A 19781-nucleotide genomic window follows, 5' to 3' on the forward strand; every position below is an offset into this window, starting at 1 on the left:
AAAGAAAGAAAGAAAGAAAGAAAGAAAGAAAGAAAGAAAGAAAGAAAGAAAGAAAGAAAGAAAGAAAGAAAGAAAGAAAGAAAGAAAGAAAGAAAGAAAGAAAGAAAGAAAGAAAGAAATAAATAAATAAATAAATAAATAAATAAATAATTTAGTAGTTTGGGTTAAATGTGACTTTTTCATGTGTCGTTGTTATTGTTTAGTCGTGTCCAACTCTTTGTGACCCCAGAGACCAGAGCACGCCAGGTCCTCCTATCTTCTACTGCCTCCTGGAGTTTGGTCAAATTCATGTTGGGAGCTTCGATGACACTGTCCAACCATCTCGTCCTCTGTCGTCTCCTTCTCCTCTTGCCTTCACACTTTCCCAACATCAGGGGCTTTTCCAGGGAATCTTTTCTTCTCATGAGATGGCCAAAGTATTGAAGCCTCAGCTTCAGGATCTGTCCTTCCAGTGAGCACTCAGGATTGATTTCCTTTAGAATTGATAGGTTTGTTCTCCTTGCAGTCCAGATAGTATGAAATCTACTTCATAGCAATACCACATATAAATCCAAGGCAGATATCTATAAATAAGCTTTTAAATAATATGCAGATCTAAATACACACACACACACACACCAACTCCTATGTACTCAGTTGTTCATTCACACACACGCATACACATATTCACACATGTCAGGACTCCCTATCTGCTCTCCCCCTCACCCCAGCAGACAACACTTTCCCTCACAAACAAGCCCTCATAGCAATCTTTTCCAAAACAAGCTGAGGATACAAGAAGAAAGCAGTTTATTCTACTTTCTCCTGTTTGCACACTGAGAAAATGAGAGCTCCCTTTCTGAGCGCACAGAGGAAAAAATAACCAGGGTGTTTTTTAAAAAAAGGTAGATTGTAAGTGCACTGACAAGAAATAGAAAATGTAGGGCTGAATAATGGGAGATATTACTCAGATGATGCAGTTTGTCCAAAAAAATTACTGAACCATTTGGTCCGTGTCCTATATAACAAGCAAAGGACCAGGTGTGAAAACCCACATTGACTCACACAATTCGCAACTTATGTCTACTAACCAACCAACCAGTCTTCTTATTTTGGGACATGTATACATTTATTCACCACGTAGTCCTATTCTTACATCTGAGGAAGTGGATTTGATTTAAAAAAAACTCACATTAAAATATAACAGTTTTTAAGGAGAAAATATGAAAAGACGTTTTTGTCTTTCCTTTTTTTTCTTTTGTTTTTGCCATTCAAAATAGTATTAATGTCAGAAGAACTTGCACTTACCTTTGAAATGTTACTCGACCGACTTGTTGAGCGGCCTGGCGATTTTTCATTCTGCAAAAAAAAATTGTATAGGTTGCTTAATTTGGATGTAATAACCACAGAGAAAATTTAAAATTACCTGATTTATTTTTGTCTTATCTTTCGGCTGCAAAGATAATGTTACTAAAAATTACTGTTTGGAACCCAAACAAAAGCATGCTGAAGAACTTAAAAGCATTGAGAAGGATGTTTATTTCTGTAGTCCCTCAACAACAGATTTTTAAGATGTATTACAAACTGCATTTTGAAATCCCGATAGTTTCACAAGTGAATTCACACTGTATGAGGCGCTGTTGATAAAGACACATTAAGTCATAACCCATTTAGGCATGTGGAACTAGTTGTGCATATTCTATTCAGAATTACAATAAACACAACATTTGGTTTGGGAGAATGAAAGGCTGTTGACAGAGAGAATAAGAAAACATGAATAAAGAAAGAATGCCCAGGTCTTCAAAGAGGAAATGTGGAGACTTGAGAAAGTTCCAGTAGTAGATCTATTTCAGTGGCCAAGAAGGAACTGAAAGGGAAATATTACATGTTGTTGCTCTGTGCAGGTGGAAAAGCCAAACTATACAACTAGGACATTCATCTCAGATTAAGTAGCATATATTCCTCAAACTGCCTCTGTGAAGCCTACCTGTAGAATTAAGCTTTAATTTATAAAAACCAAGTCAGCGTAATCTGATATGTCTTGATTTTATTTTTAAAGTAAATAGGATTCAAACCAATTTATTTTCAAGTTCAAGGTGAATCAACAGCATACTATGGAAAAAAGTTTTATAGCAATGCTTTACCTTCAGCAACAAGGACTTTTTCCTTGTTTAAAAAAACATAGCTGTTTCTTCATTAAACTGTCACACAAGGTTATGACCAGCTTCAAAAGAGATTATAGCCAGATGAAGTTAAAACGTGCCTTATAATATTGGTCAATACTTTTTCATAACATAATTGAGCTAGAAAGGTTGTACAGTATATGTCTAATATGACTGCAACCTAAACCCAAAATAAGGGGGGTGACCATATTCATTACACCTGTACCTATATAAGCATGTGTGTATATGCACACACTAAATGAAGAAATGCACATTTTCGCCATCTCACAATTTTAATATAGGTAACAGACACAATCTTAAATGTGACTTGTTTAGTCCCATTAGAATATTGAACAATTATAAAAATCTACTTATGTGTTAGTGCAAAATAGGAGAAATTCAGCAAAATCAGCAGAGTAAAGTCCAGTCCAGGCAGTCCAAATAAATCAAGCACACACCAGAAGCTTCTCCCAAAACCAATGTGTATTTACAGGATATATACAGTAGTTCAGTCTGGCAGTGTAACAGGTAGCATTCATCACAAAGTAGGAAGATACATCTACTGTACAGTTTCTCACATATATACATATGCACTTCTGCCTGCGGCCAATCACATTGGATATTGCATCATGCACGAGTCAGCACTCATGAGTCATCATAACACAGCATTACCACACATCTGTTCATCATGGCTGCTCATTAATACACTTTGTTCTGCTCAGGCCTGGAAATTATTCTTGACATGATGGCCTCTTTCCTGCTTTAGACTTGAGTACATACAATGACCTGATTCAGAATGCGACTGAGTTGAAAGGACAGAGAAGATGTAATACTCCTCATCTCCTATGATCCTGATGTGGATAAGACTCACCACAGCTGCAATTTATATATTGAAAAACAGTGATCTGGAAGAGCATGACTCCTTTCAGCAGAAATCTCTGGAATGCCACCATCCTATACATGCATACTCTGCTAATCAGCCTGCAAATGGTAATGCAAGATGCACAACTCGTTCGCACACCAAACCAAAGAAACAAGCAGCTTATAAGGTCAAAAATATTGCACACAACGGCATGGGTTCAAATGACTTTACATTAACACACAACTACAAAATCTGGTACAATCTTGATTTTTAACTTCTGATTAAGAGTAAATGTGATTTAAACCAATTGTTCAAGTACAAAAAGGCTCCAAAGTCACAGTAGGTGGCTTAACAAATGTGTACAAATTCTATACTCTCCTGTTGTTCCATACTGCCTTTAACATGCAGCTTACCCTTTATCTGCTTAGTTTATCCACTGTGTTAAGATGTTGTACCTATGAAAGTCTCATTTTAACTAAAAAATTTAAAATTAATCACCACTTAGATGAGAGCTGAATAAAGTACAACTACAACTTTCAACATTCCTCACTTTTGCCCACACTTAGGGCCTGACCATCCTGTGAAATTTGGTGTGATCCAGCTAATCCTTAAAAGGATCTTATCTTCTGTTCAATCTATTTTAACTCTTGGTTTGTTGTTTAGTCATTAAGTCATGTCCAACTCTTTGTAACCTCATGGATCAGAGCATGACAGGCCCTCCTGTATTCCACTGCATCCGGGAGTTTGGTACCAGTCAGCAAAGGCAGAACAAAGAACCTTTTCGTATTTCAATGAATTGAACCAATAAGATTGCATGCCCCAGTCCTGTGCTATGAAGATATGGGCCAGCTGTTAAATCACAGTCATAGAATAATTGAGTTGGAAGTGGTCTATAAGGCCATCGAGACAAACCCCTGCTCAATGCAGGAATCCAAATCAAAGTAGATATGACAGATGGCTGTCCCATTTTTTTCTTGAATGCCTCCAGTGTTGGAGCACTCACCAACTCCTGCGGTAATTGGTTTCATTGTCTTACTGCTCTAACAGTTAAGAAGTTTTTCCCGATATTAAGGCCTAAATCTGGTTTCCTGTAGCTTAAGCCCATCATTATGTGTCCTGCACTCTGAGATGATCAAGAACAGATCCTTTCAATATAAAGTGATTTGTCTTAAGTAGAAACATAAGCGGACTAGGTCTTTTTTCCTGTGCCAAACAATGCTACCAGGGAACCATATATCATATCTATATGCCAGTGTGGACAGGCTCTTCATTAGTGCTGCTGGTAGTTGTAGTTCAACGTCTGAGGGACCATTTGACCTAGAGTGGGATGGCATGCTATATCATGGTGAACGTAAATGCAAGCAGAATCTTCCACCAAACTCATGATTGTGGGAAGAATAAGGAGCCAGCTGCAAAAATCAGGAGGGCAACATGCAAGCCTCTGGGGAGTTTATGCTCATTCTTGCAGTTTATGTCTGAACACAACTATTGTCCTAAGAATATTTCAGAATACTTTGGGGTGGGGGATGATAATCTGGGACAGTGCTGAATTTATTGCTATCTAAAAGGAACAAAGTAACTATAAAATTCTGACCATCCTGTATGTGTAAGATCAGTGTGCACCAATTAGCTATGGTAGAGGTAACTCTCACGATATGTATGCATACTATGTAAACAAAAATATTATTTATATTTACATTATTCTGAAATGTAATCTTCTTCAAATACTTGCATATGTTAACAAACTACTGTTTCATGTCTAGGATATATGCAAATATCCAAGCACTGCTGTCACTGTACCATTTGTATCAGATGCCTCCCTTATTCCTCCATTACCATATCTATGGCATCCTGCAATATAATGATTGTGTCAACATTATAATAAGTCACCATCTAATTTGTGATATATCTCTGTGTATCATGGTCATCCTCTAACGCTTCCTTTCTAAATTACTGTACTGGCAATTACAAATAAACAACAAGATATGTCCACTATTTGATTTACATTTATTTAACATTAGAGACTAGCTAAGAGAACTTGCACATTTGTTTGTGCACATTTGTCTGCACATTTGTCTGCTGGTGTCCATAAACACCAGCAGAGCTTCAACAAAAAGAAGAAAGTTGCAAACTCAACAAAGCCTGGCTCCCAGCACTGAAAAATACAGCCTGCAAAAAGTCAACGAACTCTACCCAGCCTCAAGGAGCAGGGATCATTGCACACAAAAGACCAGCTAACGACACCCATCAATCACTGTGACAGATAATCTCTCCCCCTTATCACAATAATAAACTTCCTTACTTATAGAGAAATGGCTCTTTTTCATGAAACACTAAAGTCAACAACGTTGAATATCACCAACAAAATTTTCTATATACTTGTTCATATAGAATGGTCTACTCAATCTTGTGGATTTCTCTCTCTCTCTCTCTATTCTTGTTGTTGCTACATACCGTTAAGCTGAAACTGACTTACAGTGACCCTAACAGGTCTTTCAAGGTAAGTGAGATATTTAACGAGTGGATTTACCAGTTCCACACCCGAGTAAGCTTTCACGACATAAGTGGGGATTTGAACCCAGGCCTGCATCACTCTAGTCACTACACCACACTGTGTATCTCTCTATTCTTGCCTACCTATACTCAAAATTAAAATTAAAGGCCATGAGATACACTAGAACTGAGCAGACCTTTTAATGTTAGGACTAGACATGAGAATTTCTTATTTGTTTCCCCCCCCCCAGGGAAATGAATGTGAACTGTCACCCACAGATGCTTCAGTGGCCCAATTCCACCTCATTCCACCTCCCAGAACCAGCCAGGGCCACTTACAGTACCAAGCCCCACATGATGCTCAGCTCTATTGTTGTTGTTGCACTGATCATGGAAGCAGCCCAGCTGGCCCTCCCCCCACCTCCACATGCCACCAACCACTCATCAGCTGAATGGCCCAGCCAGTTCTGGGGGCCAGGATTGGGCCCAATGAATATGAAGGGAAATGAATATGAAGTGCCCATGTCTACACATGACAGTTTGGAGGTCATTAACACATATAGTCACCAGGCAGATTTCCCTTTCGAACACTTATGTGAGGAGACTTGTCTCAGAATCCTAGAGGTAATGTTTACTCAGAGTGCTAAAACAAAACATAGCTATCACCTGTTTTTCTGAAAGGGGAAAATACTTTGAATATTCCTTACAAAATTGTATGCTAATTACCCAAATATACATCACAAAATATCCCTGTTTCTGGAGGATAGTCACTCCATTACGTTCTTTTTTTTAAAAAATCTCAGGTTTTTCACCTCTTTGAAGAAAATTCTCTTTTCAGTCTACTTCTGTGACCTTTTTCTCCAAATATAAATCTCTCCCTGTCTAAAAATGTATAGAATGTTTCATTTCGTGAAGCTCCTGCTAGCAGGTTTGTACCAGGCATGCTCAGTTTTATACCCAAATAGCTGTTTTTCTCTTTGGAAAGGTATTTTGAGGATTATTATTGCAACCCTTGAAACCTGGATTATTATTATTTTTCAATTAAAAAAATTGGGTGAGCCCAAGCATTCTCTTTCAAGATTAGCAAGACTGGCCTTTTCATTTTTTTTTTTAACGAACTATTTCAAATCTGAGGATGTTTAGGGTCACTTGTTTCTGTACAGGGGGCTAAGCAGTTTTATTTTTAAGAAATTATAACTTGAAAAGCCTTTGCCCAAAAGTCCCCAAATTGGGCACAAAGCAACAGCAGACTGCCTGCTATACCTATGTCAAATGTGGTACTGATCCAAAGTCCGGTGTCAAAGTTGCACTTTTTTGTTTGGGCTGCCCCCATTTTTAGAAATATCTTTGTGATAGAATGTATTTGCGAAGCTTTCACGGCCAGGATCTAATGGTTGTTGTGGGTTTTTTGGGTTCCTTGGCCATGTTCTGAAGGTTGTTCTTCCTAACGTTTCACCAGTCTCTGTGGCCGGCATCTTCAGAGGACAGCACTCTGTGCTCTGGCGTAGTTGGCTTGGGAGTGGAGTATTTACTTTTAAACACAGTCAAAGAGCCCGAAAAAACCACAACAACTATCTTGTAGAATGTTGATTTGCTCTGCTGAAAAATAATATCACTACACACTTGTGTAGTGATAATAACATATATAGGTTGGAGGAGGGGACCCAAACATTTGTTCTTGTATTCTTGGTACCTTATTCACAGCTACAGCCATATCTCTTTTCTCAGGAGAACAGATATTTATCCACCCTCTACAGAATATAAATGTTTAGATTCTTTAATCTATAAAACAAATTGAATTATTCTAGGAGACAGAATAACTTACACTGAAATCCATTAGGTCATGCTAATTGGCAGACAGCAGTCAATTAACATCCAAGATGAAAGACAAGCCAAGTACTTGATTAACAGCCAAGCACATTTCAAAGAGAAAATAACATTAATTAAATACAGAATGAAGGTGCCTCATTTAGTTACAGAACAAACAAAAAAAGCAGTCTTCCTTGCTTATTTTACTTTCAGTACACCAAAGACGGGTCTTCCTCGTGTACCTCTCATACTATAGTTACCATTTGCTCTAGAGGACCAGGAGGTCATACTGCATTTGACAGTTTCATGTTATTTAGGAAAGAAGAGCACACACACCATGAAAAAAAATAGTTACAAATCAAAGACCTCAAAACAGATACAATGGTGCCTTGACTTAAGACCATAATCTGTTCCAGAAGATGGGCGTAACTCGAAATGGTTGTAAAAAACACTCCAAGCTCCATTGGAAGGCGATGGGGCTGGGGGGGGGAATCAAAAACACACACACGCCCCACAGCCAGCTGCATCGGAAGGTGATGGGGCTGGGGGGAAAATCAACCCCCCACACAAAGAGCCAGCCCCATCGGAACACCATGAGGCTGGGGAAAAACATCAAACACACACACACAGCCAGCCCCATCTGAATGCCATGGGGCGGTGGGAAATCAAACACCCCCCATCCCCCACAGCCAGCTCCATCAGAACGCGATGGGGCTGGGATAAAACACACACCAAAAAACAAAAACAAAAAAAGATCACAGCACAGAAACATAACCCCCCCCAAAACCCACACCCACCCTGCAAAACCCTGTAAATGTACCCAACCAGAAGCAGAAAGCAACACCAGGCAGTCCGAAGCCTCTCTGCGAACGTGTGCACACTAACTATTGGGACGAAAGAGCTACAAAGAAGCTCTTCGCCGACCAATGGTTAGCCCTCCAATTTCAATTCCCCACCTTTTTCCCTGCCTCTTTTGTTTGCAACTCGAAGCTCCGGCCACAACTTCAAGCAAAATTTTGCTGCCGGAGCTGGTCTCAACTCAAAATGATTGTATGTTAGGACGTTCGTAAGTCAAGGCACCACTGTACTTGTCTCATCTATATCTTCTGTACGGATGGAGTATAAAACTGAAAAAGCAATGTACAGTACAAGGTTGCAGACAGGAGGGTGAACACAGACTAAGAATCAAAGAGGAGAGCGCCTCTAAGCATAAGTTGTACCCAGGAACTTGTTGCCTGCATCAAAATCAAAGGTCAAACTCAGACCAGTTACTGTTACCTCCAGAATATTCTTTGGAGCAAAACAGTGTTTTAAGTAATGGCAGAAACTTTTTTCCCATTATAACTGTTAGACAAACGACAACTATAAACCTTGCCTGCATATGACTAATGCAGAAGACTACCTATAGATCCCAATCTACCTTCTACCTGTCTGTGATCCATAGTCAGACTAGCCACTTAAAATCTACTTGACATTCTGCAACAACCTTTTTTTAAAGTGAGATGTCAGGAAAGCCAAAAATTTGCTGTTTGTTTATATGAACTATGCATGTGCACATGTGCATTTCCAAAGTGTATGCTTGAAAGATATATGCAAATAAAGAATCTTGTCTTCCTTCTCCATGCACTATGAAAGGCATTTATTATGATCAAACATTGAACTCATTCTCTATTAAGAATTCTGCTTTAGAGTTACGCCAGCAAACCAGTCATATAAGTGAGCTGCATGCTGATCTCCATGGCAACAGGGTTATACACTCTAGCAATGAAAACTCCTAAGTCCAAGGTTATTCCTCTTTTTCTGCTTCCTTTACAACTGGCATAATGAAAAGAGAGATTTCAACCTGCTCTGATTAGCTCTTCTTTCTCAGATCAGCCTTAATGACAAAATGTCTACAAACTTAAAAATAATTAAATAAAACATTAAGGCATTTTACTTCTACTAACTCCTGTGATCATATTCATTTTAATTATATTCTTTATGATGGACTTCCTCTTTCCCTAATTGTGAACTCTTGGATAATCTGTCTGATAATACAGGAAATGCATATAACAGCAACCTACAATGATTAGCCGCAACATTAAAACCACCTGCCTAATATTGTGAAGGTCCCCTGATGCCAGCTCACCAGTTACCTTTCCTTGCACCATTTTTGGTATGCACTAACCACTGCACAGCGAAAACACCCCACAAGACTTGGAGATGATCTGACCCAGTCCTCTAGCTATCACTATTTGGCCCTTATCAAAGTCACTCAGATCTGTTCACCCATATTTTCCTGCTTCCAACACATGAAATCCAAAAACTGACCATTCATTTGCTGCCCAATATATCACACCACTTGACAGGTGCCACTGTACTGATATAATCGCTGCTGTTCACTGTTCAGTGGTTTTAATGTTGTGGCTGATCAGTGCATAGCATGCCTTCACGTGCATGAACTATTGTGACCATACTGTTCATACAGTCTGATATTTTGTAAAGGGAAAAGGGGAGATTGGAAGTTGCAGTATAAATTCATTTGCAGCTGTTTATAACATTTTATAGAATTCTGTGGCATTGGTTTCAATGCCCCAATGACTATGAGAACCACTGAAACGTGTTTCATCCACAAACAAGTTGTTTCTATTGCCAGATCTCTGTATTTTGTTAATTTTATCAATTCTTTATCTTCAACTCTGGGATCCCATAGAATTGCAATGACAGTTATCCAGACATTTCTTCATTCTATTACTGTTATGTCTGGCATATTATGCTCAAGGTGTCTGTCCGTTTGAAACCAAAAGTCCCACAAGATATTAACACAACTCTTATTGAGAAGCAGGAAATGTGGTCTTCCATGAGAGGAAAAGGTAAGTGCTTGTGTTACAAAAATTAAATACAGAAATATAGAAATGTTATAACATTTCCAATAATCTCTCCAAACAAGGAGAAATTCAGCTAACGTTTCTTCAAGTTCAAGGAAAAGGAAAATTCGGCTCTATAGCTTGGTAGATAATGTCGTAACATTGACTAAAGTGTGCCTCCTTTTAACACTTGTGATTAGTGGTGTAGCTACATCATCCTTTTGGGGGAGGTGTTGGTGCTCTAGCATTTTTCCTACCACCAGTGGCTAGGGAAATCGTTCCTCATTGTGTCTGTCAGATCAGTCTGTCAAAGCCCTTCTGTCAAGTACAGTAGCTCATTTGTCTTCAGACTGATCTCTATTCACTTTTCATAGGGATATATGCATTTCTTCTGACACCAGATCTCTTTCTCCTTTAGTGGGGGAAGAACCTTGTCTCATCTTATGCTCCATCCAAGACATCAAAAGCCTGTTTACTCTCCCCTTGCTTGCCTGAACTGTTTGTCTGATTAGGATGGCCTAGGTGTTGCTTGGCTTTCTGTGCCCTAATCTTTATTTGCAGTAGTGTAAGATGCTGTTCCAAGTCCTCCATGCGGAGCACAATACCATAGTCTCTCGAGACTGAAGGATGCCTATGATGATGTAAGGTGTCAAACAAAACCCAGAAAAGGAGCCATCTTGCAACTCATTCATCAGGTTGCTCAGAAAACTTTGCTTCTCTCTTTCCCTCTCGCTGAACTCCCTCTGTGTGTGCGCGCGTGTGCGTCTTGGGAGGGGGCTGCACTTCTGAATTTGCAACGACACTATTATTTGTGACCAATCTAAATATATGACTACCTTACATGGTGCAGCATGTTTTCCAAGATATTTATTCATGACCAGGAAATTTGTGATAAAAAAGAACTTTATTAATAACTAGAACCCAGTTGCCAATATACATTGGCATATGGGAAGTGATATACAGTCATGGCCAAAAATATTGGCACCTTCGCAATTCTGTCAGAAAATGCAACCCTTCTCGGCAAATTACTTGACATTCCAAACATTCAGATTTCAAATTTTTGAATTTGGCTGCAAACCTAGTCCCATCATGTCTGCATCAGCACAGGTTTGCAAAATTGCAAAACACAGAACTGCAAAACAGGGTCCCAAACCATATCAAGGGATTGTGGCACAGCGAGTACATATGTCTGTTTCTGCATTAAAATCTTAAGTGTTATAAAGAAACACACTGACATAACAACCTCTATCAAGCAGGAAAAAGAAAAACAGTGCTTAGAGAATAATATGCATGCTAAGCTATTCTATGTAACAAGCTCTTCTGAAAGAAGCTAAATTACAGTATACTGTCCTTATCAAAGGCTCACCTATCAAATTAAGCAAAATGCAATTTTAACAATTACAGAGCCTTTTCAAACAGAAATAAAATCTAATAACTGCATAGCTGTGCTAGGGGGAAAAGATGTAAAATTATATGCTTAGAACTGGCTTCACAAATTGGCTTTGTGTTGACCATTACACTTCTAGGGAGCCTTAATCAAACATTGCATTCTAGTGTGACCTGATATTAGTTTAAAGATCTGATCAGCAATCTACTGTCATTTAAATAGCACTTCCCTATTTATTCCAAGCTTTCAGATAAAAGCTTTTAGAAAGCTATCATCTTGTTTTTATTTTCCATTAACCATTCAATACATGAGTCTGCACAGATGATGCTTATCTTTTCCTACATGTGTAATTTTCAAAATATCTGATTAAAAGCTTAGGTTCAGTTACTAGAATAACAAAAATTATATAAACCACATACAATTAAATATTTTTATGAACAACATATCTTATTTCTATGTTGCTGTTAAATACAAGCCAACGTAAATTCTTTAACTATGACCAATAATTTACTCTGGAATGAGACTGAGAAAGCAAAGTAGCATGACACATTAGAACTGTTTCCATCTGAAAACTGGGCTCAAAGCTCTATTAAGAGCCATTGTCATCATTCAGAGATCCTGGAGCTGATACACTACTATGTGCTCAAGCAGCCTGCCTAAAAACAGATTATGGTGAGATTAAAGGAAACTTCCTCGACAAAATATATTAATTGTTCCTCAAATGAGGTGTAAATTATAGTTAATAGCATTATAGCCTGGAGAATAGCCAAATTCAGTGCTTCAGCTGGAATACAAATATCTTTCAGGCTGATTCTAAATGAAGACCATAATACAAACAAACATCTGTAGGGTCCAAAGTTTATCTATAAAGAGTGTACCTACTGATGTCTGTATGCTAGCGGAATGGAAACCCCTCCTGCACATCTTTCACACTTGATTCAGAAGGTTACTGGACCCTTCAGAGATTTGGGAGACTGTTGGTGCTCCTGGTATAACCTTCAGTGGGTACTGAAATGCATGGGGGTGAACACTGAGAAGCAGGCAGGCCTCTCAATGCAGTGAATCCAGTTCCCCACTGCTAAGCCAGGGGCTGCTGCTGTAACCAATTTGGGGAGGGGGAGCTTTAATCTCCAATGTGTGTAGTGTTCCTTGAGTTAAATGCCAGGGATGGCCCGGAGGTCTGCTCAGCAATATGCCAGCAAAGAACGAGACTCACTCTTTACCAAACCTCCATGAAGACTGGAGTTCATTCATTCACAAGTAAAATTTGTGCTAAAAGATTAGGGAACAGGATAAAGCCTGGAAAGAACAGTGTACAGTTAAATGTTTTGGAAATTAGACAAGATGATGAATGATAGTATGGGAATATCATTTTGCAGTCTGCCATCACTGGAGCAAATTAAATACGTGATTTACACAATATCAGGGCAGACTCTGTACACCATGACTCCTGAGAATAATTATTCTCCATGCTCCAAAGGGCAAACTACTGTTCTAAAAAGGTCACTGAACACTGTAGAAACACGTGTGCCAAAGCCTTGAGGGAAAAACCAATAGAACACACAAGGATTTCCAAAATGATAAGTTAAAATAAATGGTGCTGTATGACACAGCAGCAACAGTCTGTGTGTGCTTGTCTACTCAGTGGGGACTGACATTTAAACACTAGTCAGACATCATTTGGGAACCTTGTTATATCTAGATATCAGCTAAACCAGCTCATAGTTCACCAACAGAGCATAAATGGAACACTGCCTACATACATACATCACAGTACTAAAATTTTAACTCTAATTGTTAATAATCAGGAGTTCTTAAAACAAACTAAATGAGATCTAAAATACGTTACTGATCTTTGAGTTTCGTTCTGTTTATTAAATAGATGTTGTAAAGGGGCTCTAGATTCGTATCCCGGTGTGGAGAGAAAGATTAACTCTTTCCCCATTGTCATATTCATCATCCAAAGTTGGAGAGGGTCACAATGCCTATTTAACTTATTACTTATCTATTTACTTCTGTCACCCATAGAATTTAACATCTACATGAAGTCACTGAGATAGATTGTCAGGAGGTTTGGGGATCAGTGTCATCATCACTACGTTGATGACACCCAGTGTACTTGTACAATTAAATCTGTTCTTTGAGGTGTCTGACCTGGCTATAGTGATGCATGCCTTAGTTACTTCTTATCTGGATTACTGCAACACAGAATGCCTTTGAAGTGTGTCTGGAATCTTTAGCTGGTTCAAAACATTACAGCTGCTAACTGCCACTGGTTAGAATATAAGACAGAACAATAGCATCACAAGCATATAAAAGCACCAAAGTACAGTGGGGCCCCGCAAGACGATGTTAATTCGTTCCACGAAAATTGCTGTTTTGCGAAAACATTGTCTTGCAAAATGCGGTTTCCCATTGGAATGCATTGAAATCCATTTAATGCATTCCAATGGGGAAAAATTGTCGTTTTGCGAAAATCGCCCATAGGAAAACCGTTTTGTGAATCGCGGATCAGCTGTTAAAATCGGTCCCTAAAAACCATTTTTGAGTCGTGGACCTAGCGGTCAAAATCGCCATCTTGTGAAAAACGGTCCTGGAAAAAAATCCATCTTGCGAAGCACGGACCGAAACATCGTCCAGCGGAAATCGCCCATGGAAAACACCGTTTTGCGAAGCGCTATAGCGATCGCAAAAACTCATCATCTAGCGAATAAACCATTTTGTGAGGTAATCGTCTAGTGGGGCACCACTGTATTACTGTCCTTTAGATAGGGCAGAAAAATCTTTCCCCCCGCATCTACTGAATGTAGATTTATTAAACATGTTTTTATAATTCTTTTAGAAGTTTTTATAATGGTGATTTTTAAAATACTGTTATATATTTATTGTTTTTTTAATGTTCTATCTTACAGAATTATTAACTGTGATTCTCGTGTACTTTTAACTCTCTGTGAGCTGCCTGGAAGCTACCAACATGAATTTAACCAAACTCCGGGAGGCAGTGGAAGACAAGAGGGCCTGGCGTGCTCTGGTCCATGGGGTCATGAAGAGTCGGACATGACTTAATGACTTAACAACAAAAGAGCTGCCTGGAGTCCCCTACAGGGAAAAAGGTAGCATATAAATAAAACAGAAACAAATGACAGATCAGAGAATAGGGATTCGACCTGTGCTAGATGGAGTTGCACTCCCTCAACAACTCAGGCTCACAGCTTGGGTGTACTCCTGGACTCATCCCCAACCCTGGATTCTCAGGTCTCTGCAGTGGCCTGGGTTGCATTTGTACAGTTATACCTGGTATACCTGGTGTGTCCTTTCCTGAAGAGGTTTGATTTGGCTATGGTGACAAATGCCTTAGATTGACATCCAACTTGGACTGCAGTAACATGCTGAATGCAGCACTGCTTTTCAAGACAGTTCAGAAACTTCAGCTGATTTAAAATGTTGCAAGTAGGCTGCTTCACTGGCTGTTGGTCCATTTCTGAGCCCAACTAAAAGGTTATGATCTGTAAAGAGCCACCTAGAGTAGTCTTTTAGACCAGATAGGCGGGGTATGTATGTATGTATGTATGTATGTATGTATGTATGTATGTATGTATGTATGTATGTATGTATGTATGTATGTATGTATGTATAAATAAATAAATAAATAAATAAATAAATAAATAAATAAATAAATAAATAAATAAATAAATAAATAAAGCCCTATAACAGCTTGGATCCAGGACATTGGAAGGACTATATCTCTTCGTATAAGCCTTCTCAGTTCTTAATAACTTCAGGGAAGGTCCTTCTCTCAGTGCCACTACCTTCTTAGGCACATTTGGTGGGATGCAAGAGAGGGTCAACTCTAAGGTTGCTACCAGGCTGAATGCCCTCCATCAGCTGGCTAGTTTGGCTCCCTCCTTCTTGTCCTTCGAGCATCAGGTGAAGGCCATACTTTTTAGGTATGCCTTTAACTATGAAAAGGGCACTGAAGAATTTTAGTTTTGGGAATTGAATATCATTATTTTAGGTATTTTTAAATCAGTCTTTGAGGTGTTAACACTAATACATACACTATATATAAGATTAATATATACACTATTTTAAAAACTAATATATATGTAATTGTTATTTAAGGCAATAATTTATTCTGTTTCTTACTAGTATGTTTTTTTTAATAATTTGTAAATTGCATTGAGTCCCATAATTGGAAAAAACACAGTGAAGTGAGTAAATAAATAAATAAATAAATAAATAAATAAATAAATAAATAAATAAATAAATAAATAAATAGTAAACAAAAAAGGTTTTGTCTAATTTGACCTCTAATCTGCTACACAACATTAGACTGGGTGTGCTTGCATCTGTGGGCAGATATTACAAGTTGTTTCCATTGAAACAGTAATTTGATTTCTCCTAAACACAAACATATTAATTCTAAGCAGTCAAAACTGTTAATCTTCAAGCAAATGATAACCTGGACTACCAAAGTAATCATTTCATATAATCCATTTCATCTTCCACATAGATATTCAAAAATGTATAGTATTTAACATATTTTCTGTATCTCCTATAATGGAGCCGTGAAACTATTTCACAAACATTCATTTTTATAATCATCCTTGACATCACAAGAAAAACACTGGTTAATTGGTGACAGCACCAGGAAACAAAATCCAAGACTAATTAGCTGTTGAAATATTCCTTTACTATGTCACAAATGAGTTTTTCTTCTCCTACAGTTTGAATTGCACTACAAAATATCACGAGTAATTCATTCCCTAAATGCTATATTTCTTGTGCCACTCTTATTGAGCTGATTTAGTTGCAATAGCTTTCTCTGTTTTCTCCATTCAACATGAGTGATTTCCATATGAAATCTTTGGAGCACTTTTCACCACTAAAATAAACAAACAAATTTTTTAAAAAAAAGATATGTCTTGTTATACATTCAAACTAAGACTAAGCTTCTTTGCTTCTTTTTAGAATTCTCAGATCACATAAGGAGTGCTTTAAACCCAGAACCTTTCACCCACCATTAATTAATAGAAATCTTCCTTTGTTCATGTCAGAAGCATGATAGTACAGTTAATAAATATAGAAAATGTTTTCTCCCAATAACAGACAACATTAAAACCATCTTGGGTACCTATCATCAAATCTCCCATAGTACCTGTTGAGATACAGAAGGATCTCCATATCCGCTGGATCAATACCTACGTTTCATTTAACTGTGGGTGACCAGTCAACTCTTTGGTACTAAACATCCATTCCTTGGGGCCAGGCCAGGTTTTCAGCCTGCCTGGACAAGGCAGGGGGTGGGGAGGAACTCCCTGCTAAGACTGGCAGGGATCAGGATTGTCCTTGTTCCTTCCTTCTCCCTTCAAGATAACATGAAGTTTTCAAGATGCCTCATTGTTTCTTAAATGGAGCATTATAATATGAATACAAAGATTTGTCACTGATAGAACAGGAGCCATATGCAAGCATTTGCCTGTTCATGTTTAGGGCTGTATTAACTATGGAGACATGAGTGTGCATGTAAGCCTCTTGCTCTGCCTCCACCCCACATCCCAGAATGTCCCTGTGATGACTCAATTCATTTCTCTTCCATGGAATCCACTTCAATGCTCCTAAAAAAATAAGGGATTTCCACCTAAGATGAAGGTTTTGTGTTTAATTGGTGTATGACTAGCATCCAACAGTTCTGTTGTCCAAACAAGCTTAGGTAGTGATTCAAACACCAAACAATCAAAATTTATTTTAAAGTGATTGTTGTAGGGTTTTTTGGGCTGTTTGGCCATGTTCTGGAGATTTTTCTTCCTAACATTTCACAAGTCTCTGTGGCCAGCATCTTCAGCAGACAGGAGTTAGAACTTTCTGTTGTAGTGTGTGGGATAGTTGAGTATTTGTAGCTGTGGAATCAGCTTTTTGTCCTTCTCAGGAGATTGGGTTATTATGGTGATCAAGGTGTTTTTTTGTTATGGGTGTATTGTTGTGATAAGGTAGGAGATGATATGTCACTGTGATTGATGGGTGTTGTTATCTAGTCCTTTGTGTGCAGTGAACACTGGTCCTCGTGGCTGGGGAGAGTTTGTTGACCTTTTTGTAGGCTGTATTTTTCAGTGCTGGGAGCCAGGCTTTGTTGAGTTTTAGACTTTCTTCTTTTTTGTTGAAGCTGTGTTTATGTCTGTGGAATTCAATGACTTCCCTGTGCAGTCTAACATAATGATTGCTGGTGTTGTCCAGTACTTCAGTATTTTGGAATAGGATTTCATTTCCAGGTTGTTTCAGGACATGTTCAGCTACTGCCGATTTTTCCGGGTGTTTTAGTTTGCAGTGTCTTTCATGTTCTTTGATTCTGGTGTGGATGCTGCATTTTGTGGTCCCAATATATACCTGTGAGGAGGAGAATAGAGAAACAACTAAGAGTGAGCCGTCCCCTCAAGTAATTGAGGTAGAATCAGAAAGATCAAAGAAACCCGAGGCAAAAAGACAAGCAGAAGAGGTAGAGGAAAGTCGCGAGACAAAAGTAGAGAGAGCTCGAGAGGAAGGAGCGTGCGCGAAAGAGAAGCAGTTGAGACCGTTAGATAGACCAGAGGGAGGAGACAGGAGATCGGTTTATGGTGAAAGGGAGAAGAAGCCAGTAGAAAGACCCGAGGTGTTTAAAGAGAGAGAGAATATAGATATATTCTTAACAACTGAAGAAGGAAACGTTTCTAAAGAGACGGAGAAGGTGTCTGTCTTTAGAGAGAGCGAATCCGGGAAAACAGAGAGAGATGTCCAAGTCTTTTCAGTTCCAGTTAAAAGACCCTCAGTGAATCTAACGAGTGAAGAGGAAGAAAACCGAGCTAGCAGTAAGATAAGACCCATCATCCCTGGTTTGAGTCCAGAGGAATGGAAGGTGCTGGTGTACCCGATGAAACAAGGTCCAGCACGTCTGGTACATCACATCCCACCAGAAATAGAGGGAAAAGCCCAGAGAGAGGGAGATTGGGCCCGCCACCCTTGTTGCGGGACTCTGTGTGCAATACGAAACAACTTCATGAGACAACCAACGGAGGAGGAGGAAAAAGCAAAAAATTACTATTAAAAGATCTGAATGAAGAAAAATCTATGTTATGGTTTTTGGAGAGTTCCCCTCCCCAGTTATCAGTTCAAGGTTCTGTTGTTTGCAACCAAGAAGAAGAAATGAACACAATTGTTAATAAAAATACTTTAATTTTAAATTCTGACTCCTCTTTTGTCTCCCCGGGAAGAATCACTCCCCAAGGTAACAGAGAACCCACTCACAATACCTGACCACAACTGCAAGGTATCCAATAGACTCCTGCAGTGGTGAAGGGGTCCCTTTTGTCCTTTGCTGACAGTAACATTTGCTGTGCTTTTGTGGTGGGTCTGAATACTGTTCATAGGTTCTGTTTTTTCAAAAGTTTCCCAATGCGGTCTGTGAACCCTTTGATGTATGGCAGAAATACTTTATTTGTGGGTGACAGGTTTTTTTCTTCATTTCAGTGTTGTTTTCTCCATTTGATGGCTCTTGTGATTTCATTCTTGGAATAGCCATTTGCCTGTAGGGCCTAATTGAGATGGTTGAGTTCAGTGCTGAAAAAATGTGCTTCACAGTTCCGATTTCTACGGTCTACCAGTGTTTAGATTATGCCTCTTTTTTATTGTGGTTGGTGGTTGGAGTTTTTGTTTATGTACCAGTCTGTGTGGGTGGCTTTTCTGTAGACCTTGTGTCCCAATAGGGTCAGGTTTGCATATGACCATGACATCTAAGAAATTGAGTTGGCCCTCTATTTCTTTTTCCATGGTGAATTGTATATTTGGGTGGATGCTGTTAAGATGGTTTAGAAATTCTTCCAGTTTTAATTCACCATGGTGCCTAAACCAGGAGCTGTTTTCCAAAAACGTTCCATGTAGAGGTTTGCTATAAGTGGGCAGAAGGGGGCTCCCTATGGCCACTCCATCTGTCTGTTCCTAGAAATCATTCTCCCACTGAAAATAACTGGTCATTAGGCAGTATTGAAAAAGGATTGTGATGTCTTCTGGAAAGATCTGCTGGATGAGTGTCAGTGTCCTTTATCGGTACCTTGATGAATAGGGATACTAGTTCAAAGCAGGTCAGTCTGTCGCCAGGCTTGAATTTTAGGGTGCTGATCTTGTTTATGAAATGTCCTGAGTTTTTGATGTAGGATGGGGTTTGTCCAATGTGGGTCTGTAGGAGGGTTGCTAGGTATTTTGCTAATTCATAT

General features: G+C 38.8%; 1 protein-coding gene across 4 annotated transcripts in view; it reads right to left on the reverse strand.

Annotated features, from left to right (window-relative positions):
* Window positions 1-19781, reverse strand: part of MARCHF1 (membrane associated ring-CH-type finger 1) — a 196902-nt gene that overhangs the window by 90097 nt on the left and 87024 nt on the right. For all 4 annotated transcript variants that reach the window (XM_073001493.2, XM_073001494.2, XM_073001492.2 and 1 more), the window contains one exon: window positions 1288-1338. In XM_073001493.2, the coding sequence (XP_072857594.2) occupies window positions 1288-1338 (51 nt within the window). The remainder of the gene's footprint in view (window positions 1-1287; window positions 1339-19781) is intronic.

Source organism: Pogona vitticeps, chromosome 5 (assembly GCF_051106095.1).
Source record: "Pogona vitticeps strain Pit_001003342236 chromosome 5, PviZW2.1, whole genome shotgun sequence".
Classification (NCBI taxonomy): Eukaryota; Metazoa; Chordata; class Lepidosauria; order Squamata; family Agamidae; genus Pogona; species Pogona vitticeps.